Source organism: Lycium barbarum, chromosome 7, assembly GCF_019175385.1.
Source record: "Lycium barbarum isolate Lr01 chromosome 7, ASM1917538v2, whole genome shotgun sequence".
Classification (NCBI taxonomy): Eukaryota; Viridiplantae; Streptophyta; class Magnoliopsida; order Solanales; family Solanaceae; genus Lycium; species Lycium barbarum.
This window is the reverse complement of record NC_083343.1, coordinates 81331440-81346033: the sequence shown is the minus strand read 5'-3', so window position 1 is coordinate 81346033 and position 14594 is coordinate 81331440. Positions and strand designations below refer to the sequence as shown.

Below are 14594 nucleotides of genomic sequence, written 5' to 3'. Positions count from 1 at the left end.
CTATAATCACTGAAAGTAACGTTACCCTCTCAATGGAAATTTATGTAGTAGAATGAGTTTTTTTTATTTTTACAATGAATGACTTAAGAAAATGAAGTCATAGCCCTTAAGGCAACTTTCCTCCCTTTTCCCCTTTGTTTACACGTGTAACTCTGGATGCCACTTCAAATAAAAAGTGACACCACCACTTACATGCATGTATATCCGAATATTATTATTTTGCCACCAACCAACAGTTTATGTGGACATGTTTATCCGATCACCTTAAATAATTCCATAATTAATTTCGCAATCTCCCACTTTATTCCAACATTTAACTAATTACTCACATAATTAAATTCTTGACCTCAATTCCCATAAATAGTACTTATATACTCATATACTCATGTGATATAGCACTAGTTCGTAGCCTCTTTTGCCATACACAAAAATATTATTTCCAATCACCGCCATCACACTTTTAAGGCTTAAATTATTTTTGGACTTCATTCCTCATATACACCAAGTTCTTGATATTCATGCTTCAATATGACTAAATTCTCCAGGCTTGTAAATTTTCTCATGTTAGACGGTTCAATTTCCCGGTCCAAAATACGGGGTATTATAGCTTGGACCGCATTCATTCAAATAAATGTTGAACCTCGACGAAATTTATTTTTTTCGATTTGTTTAACTTCTAATCCTTATGGTACATCTGTACCATCACTTTAATCACCTATAAGTTTGGGGGATAACCTCGTTTCCGTTACTAGCGTCATTTATCGCGCACGCTTTCCAACGCATGAAAAAACGGGATGTAACAACCAACACTTGTTTTCACTCCCGGAAGAGGTTCAGGATGAAAGATCAGTATTATGAGGTATGTAATGCTTTCGTTTTAATGTTTTTAGTCGTGTGTGGCCATATTTTCTTGCTATTGTGTTGTAGCCCTATGAAGCGATGTTATTATGGGCTGTTGTGATAGTATGGTAGCGCCATATTATAGGGGAACCTCTGGCGAAATTTTTGTAGAATTCCCGAGAACTTAACATCCGAGGACGAATGTTTTTAAAGGAGGGAAGAGTGTTACACCTCGAAACATTTCATGTCGTCGTATGGTAGATAGACTAACATAGGATGAAAAGTATATGATGTTTCTACAAGTAAGAAGTAGTACTTACTGGTTCTAATTAAGATTCCAAAGACATTTGAGGCAAGAGGAGAAAGTTCGTTGCAGAATGTAAGGTATAAGTCGTGTTTTAGAAGGGTTTTGCAAAGTACCGAACTAATGTTGACTTAATGATGTCTTAAAGGAAGGTTATAATGCTCCTTATATTGTTAATAAAGTGTTAAACAAGTGTTAAGAAGGTTTCATAAGGATTGGAGATCAAACGAAACGACGAGAGCAACTTCGGGAAAACTGGGACTTATACGGCCAACCTATACGACCTGTATAATTTATATGGTCCGTATATGGGACCGTATAACCTGTCCAGAGAAGGCTCCTCCACTGGAAGTATTATACGGTCACATATACGGACCGTATAAGTTATACGGACCGTATATGTGTCCGTATAATACCCGACGGGCAGATTTTTAATTTTATATAAGGAGGCCCCAAATTCATTTCTTTCATTTCCCATTTCTCTCAAACACTCTCAAAACCTCTATAACTCTCTCTACACCATACCAACACATATCCAAGGGAAAATCAAGATCAAACACCAAAAAGTAGTGGAATCAAGTGCAAGAATGCTTGCTAGGGTTGTTGGAAGCTAGAAATCTCCTAGGAAATGAAGTGAGGGTTTTCTCCAAGTGAAGTATTTTCATCCAAAGACCATTCCTACTTAATCAAAGGTGAGGTTTATGTTCATTTTATGCTATTAAGAGTATTGAGTGGTTGAAAGATTTGGATTATGGAAGGAAGTAGAAGATGGAGTACAAATGTGGAAATGGTGGAGTTCTTGAATGGTAGCTTGATTTGAATCATAGTTCTTGACATATTATGAGTATAATCTTGTTATAAATGATATAAATGATGTTAAAGAAGTATTATATGTGGATGAATGTGGTGGTATATTATAACTATGATTATCAATGACTTTAAGGGGAATTTTGAGGGTTGAATAATGTTTAGCTCAACGAAATTTATTGATTGTGATATTGTGGGTGTTGTTGTTGACGTTTGGGAGTTGATATATTATATGGAGAAAGTTGTAGAAACAAAGGAAATACTGCTCAATTTTCATTAGCTTTAGCCTAAGCTTAAGCATGTTTCCGGTTATCTAACCTTAGTACGAATTCTCTAGAATGTAGAATCGTGAATATTAGAGGAAAACGTTTAATTGATAAAGTTAGAGAGATGTAAAGGTATGTAAGGCCAGTCCCTTCTTTTTTCTAAGGCATGATTCCTATAACATGACTTTCTTTATCTTTCCATGACCTTCTTACATTCCGGAAACTATGAGTCTATGTTCATAAAGAGCGTCTCATGAAATAAGGATAAGAGATGCATTGTGAATATGACAAAGATGATGATGAGTCTAAGTCTAGAGATTTCCAAAGCTTATGATATGATATTCGTATGAAGCTAATGAATCTTTGATGTTATTAATTGTTGCTAGACTCACCTTATAATGCTAGTTCCTTCAAGGTGAGTCAAAATGATCATGGTTACTCCATAATGGAATCGGGGGTTCTCGACCTTACGTCACCCCGATGGATTTATAGTTTATCTTTGAGTTCTTATGCATGCTTTATGATAAGTATATGATAATGAGATTACACCGTGCTTATATGGCCGGGCAGACACCGCTAAGGCAGGCGGCATATACACCATGTCTAGATTGCATAGGCAGACACCACTAGTGGGCGCATGAGATGGTTACCTCGGACGCAGGAGGCCTGGTCGCGGGCTAATGATGATCACACCGTACCTATATGGTCGAGTAGCTTACATATATACATACTTGATATGATGTTGTCTATGATATAAGTTAGCATGCATTATTCCGTCTTAAGTGTCATTCAGCTACAGGTTGTTTCCTTACTTGATGTTGCCTTTTCTCTTCGATATGTTATTATTTTTCATGCCTTACATACTCAGTACAATGTTCGTACTGACGTCCTTTCTTTTTTAACGTTGTGTTCATGGCCACAGGTAGACAGGGAGGTGGCCCAGATTCATAGGAGTTCATCAGGAGCTACACAGGAGCACCCCACTATTCTGAAGGTGCCAGTTATTGACGTATTCTTTGTGTACATATATGGGCACGACAGGGTCCTATCCCGTCCTTATGTCTCAGTACTCTAGTAGAGGCTCGTAGATACGTATGTGTGGGTAGTAGTTGTCTCATGGATACATCAGTGTATATTTGTGTATATCATTTTTGAAGTCGTGAGGGCTTATGTATATATATATATATATATATATATGTACGTGTTGCCTTCGGGATTGTGTATGTTCAGGTTGGATATGATGATTAGCATAACGAGTGGTGCTCGGTAGTCAGCTCTGGGTACCCGTCATAGCCCCTAGTCCGGTCGTGACACTTTTCAACAAATCAAAGATTTTGATATGAATGTCGCCAAATATCTTGAGGATGTTGGTTTTCATTGATGGAGTAGAGCACATTTCTCTGGCAATAGGTACGTTATAAACAACCAGTGATTGCTTAAACAAATTATATTTGCTTACACTAAACAACAAGAAGTTGTTCAAGCACTCCCTGATTGTTTAAAGTGCAAATTTTTAGTTAATATGTATGTATTTCTTGATGTTCTAGGTATGATGTAATGACCACCAACATTGTTGAGTCAATTAACTCAATGTTCTTGGCGGAAAGAGAATTCTCGATTACTGCTCTATTCAATTCTATAACTAGGAGGTTTGCTCAAAAGTTTCATAAGAGGCGTATGGTGTTGGCCAACACATCAACCATATGTGTCCCTACCGCTGAACGAAAAATAAGAGAAAATGTGACGATAGGCAATACACTATTGGCCCATCAAATAAGCTTCCACACTTTTAGCATCATTGGTCACGGTGCAGTGGCTATGGTTGATCTGAACAATAGAAGATGTTCTTGTAGAGAGTTTGACTTGGACAAAATACCTTGTCCACAAGTTATTGCAGCGATAAGAACCCAGTTTGGGGATGATTATGGATTAAGATTTAATGATTTTATTTCTCCATATTATTCAGTATGGTCATACAAACATGCATATGAAAAATCAATTCATCCACTGCTATCTGAAGAATTTTGGGAGCTTTCTCCGGAGCTTTTGGAGAGTAAAATACTTTGTCCATATGTGGTCCGCAAGCCGAGAAGAAAGAAGAGAAAGCGGGCACCTTCAGTCTTGGAGCGGGGTTCAAAGAAGAAGAAAAATAAATGCTCCATATGCAAAAGAGTTGGTCACAAAAGAACTATGTGCAGTCTCAGAGAAAGACAAAATAAAGGAACAAGCAGTAATGTAGCTTCTTAAATTCGTACTTGTAACTGAATCAATCTGTTTTGTACTTGCACCTGAATCAATGTACTATGTTGGCTGTTTTTGCTATTGGTCTTTATATGTGGATATTGTTTGTTTACAGTATAAATTTTTCCCCTTAAAAAGTAGGTAAACAACTAGTGGTTGCTTAAACAAACACTGGTTGTTTCAGAAAATATCAAATTATTTATACTGGAAAATTATTGCTCTTAAAAAAGTAGGTAAACAACTAGTGGTTGCTTAAACAAACACTGATTGCTTATAATAAACAACAAGAAGTTGTTCAAGCAACTCTTGATTGCTTATACAATAACTTCATAGCTCGTAAAAAGTAGGTAAAAAACTAGGGGTTGCTTAAAAAAATACCGATTGCTTATAATAAACAACAAGAAGTTGTTCAAGCAACTCTTGATTGCTTATACAATAACTTCATAGCTCGTACAAAGTAGGTAAACAACTAAGGGTTGCTTAAACAAATACCGATTGCTTATAATAAACAACAAGAAGTTGTTCAAGCAACTCTTGATTGCTTATACAATTACTTCATATCTCGTAAAAAGTAGGTAAACAACTAGGGGTTGCTTAAACAAATACTGATTGCTTATAATAAACAACAAAACGTTGTTCAAGCATCTCTTGATTGCTTATACAATAAATTCATATCTCGTAAAAAGTAGGTAAACAACTAGGGGCTGCTTAAACAAATACTGATTGCTTATAATAAACAACATAACATTGTTTAAACAACTCCTTATTGCTTATACAAGAGTTTCAATTGGACATTACTTGATTGATCACAATTGAAAATTAGCTAATACAATAACCTTGTTTCTTGTAAAAACGAGTCGTTTGATAATGATTAAAACCAACTTAGTAATTTGAATTGATCATCAACTGATTGACTCTACTAATGGTATAACTATAACTTATTGATCAAGTGATAATGAAATCAATGTTGTTTGATTATATGAAATTTGAACATCAACTTATTGACTTGACAACAATTCAACATCAAACGAGTCTTTCAATGAGTAATTAAACCCAACTTAGTAATCTGATCACAATTGATCATCAACTGATTGACTCTACTAATAGTATAACTATAACTTATTGATCAAGTGATAATGGAATCAATGTTGTTTGATTATATGAACATTTGAACATCAATTTATTGACTTGAAACAACTGAACATCCAACTTCCAGTTTGATGGGTTTTAAAGTAAACAACCAATAGTTGTATAAACAATGTTATGTTGTTTATTATAAGCAATCAGTGTTTGTTTAAGTAGCCACTAGTTGTTTATTGTAAGCAATCAGTATTTGTTTAAGCAACCCCTAGTTGTTTACCTACTTTTTACGGGATATGAGGTTATTGTATAAGCAATCAAGAGTTGCTTGAACAACTTCTTATTGTTTATTGTACGCAACAATTATTTGTTTAAGCAATCACTAGTTGCTTACCAATTTTTTTATGAGCAATAATTTTTCAGTATAAATAATTAGATATTTTCTGAAACAACCAGTGTTTGTTTATGCAACCACTAGTTGTTTACCTACTTTTAAGGGAAAAACTTTATACTATAAACAAACAATATCCACTTTATACTGGTTGCTTACCTACTTTTTATGAGATATAAATTTTTAGCGTAAACAACCACTGAATGTTTAAGCAACCATTGAAACTGTTAAACAACAGCATGTTGTTTTAATAAACAACCATATATAAACATCATAAAAAGAATGTTTAAGCAACCACTGAAACTATTAAACAACATCATGTTGTTTTAGGAAACAACCATATATAAACATCATAAAAAGACTGAATGTTTAAGCAATCACTGAATGTTTAAGCAACCACTGAAACTGTTAAACAACATCATGTCGTTTTAGTAAACAACCATACATAAACATCATAAAAAAGACGGCCAATATAGCAAGAATTTTTTTGTATGTCCATAGCATATTCTACAAGTTATCCATAAATAGTCATCATACTTCCACATCAAGAAATAGTCCAACAAAAAGATCCACCACAAAATTTTCAACATAAATTATCCCAACAAAAACATCCCTAGTTTATGGTTCCATTCTTTCCTTTCTCTTATCAATGTCAAGAGGCTTGTAAATATTAGACAGTAGATTTTTCACACTTATCCTCTTCTTCGTTTTACGTGCACCAGCAGTAAATAGAGTTCTTATGTATTTGGAATTCCTTAACATCCTCCTAGGCTCGAGTTTTTTAGTCAAAGTAGATAATTCTTCAATAAGTTGTTTGATAGACTTCCCCATTTCTTTGAACTCCTCCTCCATTTTAGAAATTTTCAGTTCCAATTGTCTTTGTTTCTCCGCACAGGTGAGACATTCACAGGAGCACTTCACATTTGAAGGACAAACACCAAAAGATCCTCTACCAACTCCTCTTTCACTATACTGACTACCAAAATCATAGTTGACTAGACTACCAGCAAATCTGTCACCATAATTCATTAAAGGGCTCCGCGGGTTCCTTTCGTCATCCGTGCCTCTTGTAGTATTTATTTTCGCACCCCCACCCCCACCCCTTAGTGGGCTCCTTTTATCAGCCCCGCTCCTTACTGGGATCCTATCCTCACCACCAACCTACCTAGCTCCTACTTCACCTGTTGTGATGGTTTTCACCTTAACCAATTCTTCTTTTAACATATCAATTTTTTCGTCAGCTTTCTTACTGGAAAATGGCTCAAGGTCCTTCATGTATTTTTCCCTTTTTTCTACATTTGTAGAAATCAGGAAAGGGTGCACTACCTGCATAGAAAGAACAAAAAATTCAATAGTATGATCTTCCTTTATAAAAAACATCATGTTTATTAAACAACTAAATATTGTTTAGTTCAAACAACCTCAAGTTGTTTAATCAAGTCTCATGTTGTTTAAGCAAGTCTCAGGTTGTTTAACGAGTTTTAGAGACTTACTTTTTTATCAGTGGTACTGAATGGATCTGTAGATTTTTTTAGGCTTCCATACAACATCCACCTTAGTATACGTGGCAATGTCCTCTTAGGGGGAACATTCTTAGCATTTCGTTGAAGTTTTGGAATAGCTTCAAAAGCCCAAGCCTGAATTGCGTAATAATCAATTACAATCAATATAAATATTAAAAGTAAAATAATATTAAAATAAAATTAGTTACCAGGAATGCCCACCGGAAGCCGTAGAGGTTGTATTCAGATTTTATTGGTTTTGCAAGATACTCAATAGTCAAAAGATAGTTTTTGAGACCCCATGGATATTCGTTGAAGACAGAGGGCTTGCAAGCTAGCTTGGTCGTGTCGGCATCAACATCTGATGATATATCTCTTGCACATAGAATGCAGTGATAGAACCAAACCAAGGCAAGTGAAAACTTATAATTTTTTGGTGTTTCAGGTGATTTGATCTTTTCAAGGAGGAAGTTAGCAGTAACAGTTTTTCCTTCCTTGGAAACAAATGCCCACAATGGTTCACCCTTCTTTAGCCGACTAGCCAATGCCTCTCCAGAAGGAAAGGGGTGACACCATAGTCCGGTCATCAAGGCAAATTCCCTTAATCCAAAACAAATAGGCAGATTTTCATATTCAAACCACAACTCCATTTTTTCTCACAAATGATACGTCAGAGTAAAAGACCATGAACTATCAGCGACTCGAAATTCACTCGCTGCATTGGAATATCAAGAAAATGCCCAAAACAACTTTTTTTGAACCTATCTAAAATACATTGTTCTACCAGAACTCCTCTGAATTCACCAAATGCTTTTCCTCCTAGAGGTGACTTTATAAAAATCTTTCCCGGAAAGTCAGCGTGTATGGAATAATGTGTCTTGAAGTTATATTTTGTAAGATCAATGGACTTGATGCATTCGGGAACCTCAGTATCAGAATCATCAGCAAACTGTACATGATTATAAAGTTGATTAATTAAAAGAAAGTATAAAAAAGCCACAAACATACGTTGTTTGAACTGGTGGTAGTTTAAACAACTAGTCGATGCTTAAATAACAACTGTTTATTTACAATAAACAATTAATAGGTGTTTAAGCATTCATCAGTTGTTTGAACTGGTGGTAGTTTCCTAAAAAAATAGTAATTGGATGCTAAAACACCCACTCTTTGTTTTCAGTAATGATAATTTAAAAAAACACTCACATTTGATCTTGAAGGGGCAGCATTCTCATCATGTAATACTTTTTTTCTTTGTTTGAAAAGTACATCATGATTTGTTTCTTCTTCCCTTTCTTCTCCACTTTCATTTTATTCTTGTTAATCCGTTGATTTCTCATCTTCTACATTTTCTTCTCCACTTTCATTTTGTTCTTCCTGATGCGTTGATTCCTCATCTTTTGCACTTTCTTTTCCACTTTCATTTTCATCTTCCTGATGCGTTGATTCCTCATCTTCTGCACTTTCTTTTCTACTTTCATTTTCTTCTTTCTGATCTATGTATTGCTCATCTTCTGCACTTTTATCTTCTCTAACTGAACCATGAGCTGATGAGGTCAATTCTTCTTTTACCTGAGCTTGTGGAAACCTATCTGTTTCTCCAGCAGAAGCAAACTCCTCTTCCGTTGGCCAATCCTTTTTTCTAGGCCTTCTTTTATAAACTCTTTAATTTTTCTTTTCCATTTTATCTACATACATAAAGCATCGTAAAATTGTCAACAATAGAACAAATGAATAAACTTCTCGAAGTTATATAATAAACACAAGTTGTTTAAACAATATGTGATTGTTTACACATAGAGCCTGTGTAGATTCAGATTTCACATATAAACAACCATAGATGCTAGTGAACTAACATACTATTGAAAATGTTCAACATATCTACAATATGCTTCTACATCCATGTTCATCAGATACATATGGAGCAAGTATTTACCAAGTTTTCTTATCCTAGTTGGGCTCACTGAGTACGTAGGCTCGCTGAGAAGGTGGATTTACCGAGATCAAACTTCCACAAGGTTACGACATTCAATTTCTTGTTCAACATGGAATCATATTATATTAAACATAGGAGAAATTCTAAAACAATAGCAGCCACAAAATGAAATATTTCTTGCAAGCAGAGAGCTAAATATAACACCAATTTGAAAAAGAAAAGAATTTGATCAAGCATCTTAAAGTGCTAGAAGTGTTTTAATCTGTTTTTTCCATCAAGCGTCATTATTTGGGACTCTGAAACATCTTAAGCTAACAAAAGTTCAGAAAAAAAAATCTTTCTAATCATACTTTTCCCTCCATGAATTAACAAGAAAAAACACCCAAGAAATTGCTAGAACAAAATCACCAACAACTTGTCTTGGCCAATCATAAGCCAAATCCTCAAGCTTCCTCTCAAAATACACTCTCCATAATCTCATTGCTACATGAAGACAAACACAACCTTTCGCGAAAAAACTCTGAAATTCCCTCTCCTTAACAAAAGACACCACAAATAACAGTAACCCAATTACACACAACATCAATCCAACAAATAAATCATATGTTTTAATCACCAATTGGTCATGTGGGGTTGACCCTAACAACTTTTTTGCTATTTCAATACCATGTCCAAGTACAGAAACTTCATTCAAATAGAACAATATTAAAACACCACTAATAGTAGCTATTAGTGAATGTAGAACACAGATTATAAAGAAAGCAGATGACCCCATTTACTAAAATCACAAAACCCAGAACCCCTTTTTCAGAATTTACATAAAGACAAATCTTTTTGAGACTCAAATTGATTTTAGACTAAAACCCCTTTTGCAGAATTTACAAAAAGAACAAATCTTATAGAGACCCAAATTGATTTCAGACTAATTTATAACAGTGAATGGTAAGATAAAGTTTACTGGATTGATCGACCAAGAAAACATAGGAAAGCAAAAACCCCATGTTCTAAATGGGCATAAAAACAACAGAAATTAGAATAAAAACAAATGCGTACCTCAAAAAACTTGAATTTGCAGAGAAAGAGCGTTCTTGAAGGAGCAACCAGTAAGAAAAAAGTGGGTTAAAAAGGAAAAAGCTGAGAGAATAGAGAGAAGAGCAGAGAAGAGAAGAGAGGAGAAATGGGGAAACGGGTAATTTTTGTTTGGGTTTAGTTGGATTTATTACAATGTTTTAATTTTTTTACCCTAAGTTGTTAAATATTTTAATTCAGCCCCACTTAAACTTAATCAAACTTGTGAAATAAGAAAATAAAATGAAATCCCTTATCCTTCGTTCCATTCTCAAATGTCTCTTTTAGCTCATTTTGCCACATAACTCAACATCCTTCTCTATCACCCGAATTGGGTTCATATTAATACAAAATTAAAATGAATACCATGTAACGAAATTCTAGCATCCAACCTAAAACATTGCTTACGAAACTCTTTTATAAAAAGGTGTCTCAAACTATTTTCTTGTGTTTTTGCTATCTCCTACTCCCTCCGTTCCAAATTATATGTGGTGATTCCTAAAAATAGTTTTCCCAAATTATTCGTCGTTTTGGAAGTTTAAGAAAAAATTAATTATAAAATAGTTAAAAACTCCTCCTAATTAATATTTTTAAGGAGCGTGTAAAAGAGAATAACCACAAATAATATGAGGCGGAGGGAGTATTCTATGAGTACAGGCACCGGATAACTCTACCGGCCACCAAGGCTTAGGCGGATGGGAAGAAAAAACAAAGAAGCATTAGTGATCCATCAACTTGTATATATGTCTTTTTATATCATATACGAGAGACTGTATAACTCATTGATTAATACACCACAATCATGTTACAGCAGGAAAAAAAATCAAAGAGAAGAATGAAATCATATACATAGAAAAACAAAAACAAAAAGGGGAATTGAACTGACATGGTAAATGAGGTTCTTGCGGAATAAAGCATTGCCTTGGGTCCAAAAGTTTGTCATTGATGAAAGTCACTGCCCAAAGAACAAGAATAAATACCACTACTCCTGAAATGTCACGTTTTTCACTTCATTTGAATTACTTACTCTATACTAGGAAAAGTTGTAACTGCATGTTGGATTTTTGTTAAGAAGCAGAGCCATTTGTAAGGATTTTAAAGCGGGGGAATAGTTGTATATTTATGCCCAAACTACCCTTGGGATCAAATGTCCAAATTGCCACCTCTTCATCCTCCCCTTTTTTGTTTTTGCATTTTTATATAATCCATGAACAAATCCAGATTCCAACGTCAACTAGGGCTTGTTTAGTACACAAACTAAATTATTCCGGGTTAAAATCTTGGGATTATAGTCCGGAAACTATTTTATTCTTTAAGAAGTGAATAAAATAATTTCAAACTTGATGTGATAAGGTGGGATATCCCAAAATGATTTTTGGTCTTCATTTTGTACTCTGTTTGGTAGATGGTATTCCCTCCATTCCAAAGTAATTGAATTTTTTGAGTTAAAAGCCCGGGGGGGGGGGGGGGGGGGGGGGGGTAAGACAGGGCGTTTTACATATACCTCGATGAGGCGTAATCGAGGTAAGCCCCATGGGGGTATTTAATTTTTAGTATTTCATAAAATACTATAATTACAATAAATATTTTTTTAAATAGGTAAAATTACATTAAAAATAAAAGAAAACTATAAATAAATAAATAAATATATATAGAAAGAGAGGGAGATATATATATATATATATATATATATATATATATATATATATATATATATATATATATAATAGATAGATAGATAGATGTGTGTCATCCTCACAAAAAACTAATCAAAGCATTCCATTATACGCCACATACAACTTGTAATTATATATAACATAATTTTATAAGTATAAAAAATACAATGAAATAAAAGTTATTATGAAATGCAAATCAACTCCAACATCTTAACTTTCAAACAATGATAAAATCACAATATCTTAAAACAATATTACAATCATACTATTCATTTTATCTCCCTATAAACAAATAATCAATAAACTTTATCAGTATTATTATTAAAACGTAACTCCTTCATGAATAAAAACAAAATTACTTTCAAATAGAGAAATAATAAAATATGACAAAGACCAATGACAAGTGAAAATGTACAATTCGGCTATGTTTTTTTAAAAGAAATATTAAGTGATATTCATCCTCACGATATTCTCAAATAGTAAATATGCAATACTACGACTTGTTAGTTGAGTTAGACCCAATCTTCTTATTTCTATAGATGAATAACTATTAAGTATCATTCATTTGTTAAAGAATTATGAGGGTCAACGATTTAATTAAGGAATTTAACATATAAATTGTGTAAGAACTGTTAGGCGAGCCCCAAGCGTTCGGCGTTAGGCATGTTTAGGGCATATAGTCGGGGGCTTAGGACATGAGCCTCACAGGAACTAAGCCCCGCATGTGAGCTCAGGGGCGAGTCCTGAAACTGTCTTTTAAAAAGAAAAGAACAGTCTGGTGCACTAAGCTCCTGCTATATATGCACGGGATCCGAGAAAGGATCGGACCATAAGGGTCTATTGTACACAGTTAAGAAATCTAATTAATGACATTAATGAAGTGTCATTTGACTAAATTATCGTATGTCTTCCCCTAAACTTTTATTAAAAGTTGAATAATGAGTGTTTGGGATTTGAAAAAAACTATTAAAAAGAAGGGTAACTTTAAAATTTAATTAATAACTTCTTGAACTTTAAAAAATTCACTTATTTTGGACCAACGAAAAAGTCTCAAAAAATCATTTAATTTAAAATGAAGGGAGAATAAATTTTTCCCAAGATAAATGTATAAAATTAATCTCAAATTTATTATTCCCGGATATCCACCTTATCACGCATACCTAACTACTACACTAGGATAAGTATTACTTGTGGCCTATGGGACCATGTCCGGATTAGTGTTCTCCGGTTTATTTTATGTTCCTCCTTGGTAGGGCAAACAAGTGCTAGATGAATATGTGAACACGAATTAAATTCGGGTACTAACAAACGTTCAGATTCCACGTTTTTTTACTTAACTACTAACTAAAAATGTGTAAAAAATAGAAGAGGCATTAAAGGACCATCATTTTCTTTCTTTTGTTTCCATAGGAGTAAGAGGAAAATTTATAAAATTCTTTTCCTTTCACATTATTGTCCCAAAAAGGAAGCAACTTCTTTGTTTTATTGGTTTTCCCTTCGCTGATATACATATGACCGAAACAAATGCAATAAAGGGCGCTTCTAAACGTCTTCTTCATTATTTTTTCCTTATATCGGAACAAGATTTGAAATTTTGAATCTTATTTAATGATAGGACCATTATATTGCTATTTGTGCTACTAATTGTTTAATGTACTAAGTATCAATTAAATCGCTCACATGGTAATATCATAAACAAAGACTATCTATTAAATTAGTAGTATCCTTTATTGCTTCACATGGTAAGAAGTCATACTAAAGAAAGAAAAAGTATTTAAATTCGCATTCCCTTATTAGCAAACAAATATGGTGAAATAAATGTGTATTGAATAGTTATTTTTCTATATTTAGATTAATGAGATTTGAAATACTTAATTACTTCAATATTCAATAACTATCCTCAAATCCTTATAGTTTATCTAACTATTTTGAAATCCCTATGGTTTGAACAACCCTATGTTATGCTCAAATCGTTATGGTATATCTAACTATTTTCAAATGAAAAAAGAAACGAATTGAAAATTAAAATGAATCCAATTTGCTATTGTTAAATTTATTGAGTCAGTCTTATCAAATCCAATTTACTCTAATCCACACATATGAAAATGACGCAGCCTTATAACATGAAAAATAGACACAATTTCAAGGATGTACGTTTGTGCTATTTGTGTCATAAAGAAGAAATATTATAGTAGTTAAAAAGTTAATTTGCTCTCTCTTTGCGCACAGTTGGGTAGGAGTGTGTTAGGATTTTATGAATATGTGTGAATGGGAAATGGTCCTTTGCACCTTTTCATGGAAAAAGCTTCACACCTTTTCATTCCTTTACTTTGTTGGCTATAAATACTTCATTTTCATCAGATTTTCTTGTTGAATGAATTTTCTGATCTTCTCTTCTTCTTCTTGTACTTCATAAAATATTCGTCTGATTGATAGTCATCGAGTGAGTTCGTTGTCATAGGAGTTTGTTGTACTGCTTCAACGTG

The 14594-nt window shown here is 33.7% G+C and overlaps 2 protein-coding genes across 4 annotated transcripts; both read right to left on the bottom strand.

The window, feature by feature from the left end:
- Positions 1-6279: 6279 nt before the first annotated feature.
- Positions 6280-11472, bottom strand: LOC132603491 (uncharacterized). Of its 3 annotated transcripts, none has more exons than XM_060316588.1 (5): positions 11319-11472; positions 8635-9116; positions 7641-8380; positions 7423-7566; positions 6280-7255 (listed from the first exon to the last, which is right to left on the bottom strand). In XM_060316588.1, the coding sequence occupies exons 3-5, from the start codon at positions 8079-8081 to the stop codon at positions 7091-7093; spliced, it is 750 nt and encodes a 249-aa protein (XP_060172571.1). In that variant the 5' UTR covers positions 8082-8380; positions 8635-9116; positions 11319-11472; the 3' UTR covers positions 6280-7090. The 3 variants fall into 3 exon arrangements, 2 of the variants coding, with proteins under 2 accessions (XP_060172571.1, XP_060172569.1); XM_060316586.1 differs by lacking the exon at positions 11319-11472 and adding an exon at positions 10418-11310; XR_009568347.1 differs by lacking the exon at positions 11319-11472 and adding an exon at positions 10418-11310 and having other exon boundaries at positions 6281-7255; positions 7654-8380.
- Positions 9143-10365, bottom strand: LOC132603492 (uncharacterized). Its single transcript, XM_060316589.1, has one exon. It carries the CDS (start codon positions 10137-10139, stop codon positions 9705-9707), a length of 435 nt encoding a protein of 144 aa, XP_060172572.1. The 5' UTR covers positions 10140-10365; the 3' UTR covers positions 9143-9704.
- Positions 11473-14594: the final 3122 nt, after the last annotated feature.

Excerpts from the sequence above, each read along its gene's own strand:
- LOC132603491 (XM_060316588.1), bottom strand. The coding sequence starts at position 8,081 with ATGGAGTTGTGGTTTGAATATGAAAATCTGCCTATTTGTTTTGGATTA. Across the intron at positions 7,567-7,640 it reads GCTTCCGGTGGGCATTCCTG|GCTTGGGCTTTTGAAGCTAT; the intron begins GTAACTAATTTT and ends TACGCAATTCAG. Across the intron at positions 7,256-7,422 it reads TCAGTACCACTGATAAAAAA|GTAGTGCACCCTTTCCTGAT; the intron begins GTAAGTCTCTAA and ends CTTTCTATGCAG.
- LOC132603492 (XM_060316589.1), bottom strand. The coding sequence starts at position 10,139 with ATGGGGTCATCTGCTTTCTTTATAATCTGTGTTCTACATTCACTAATA.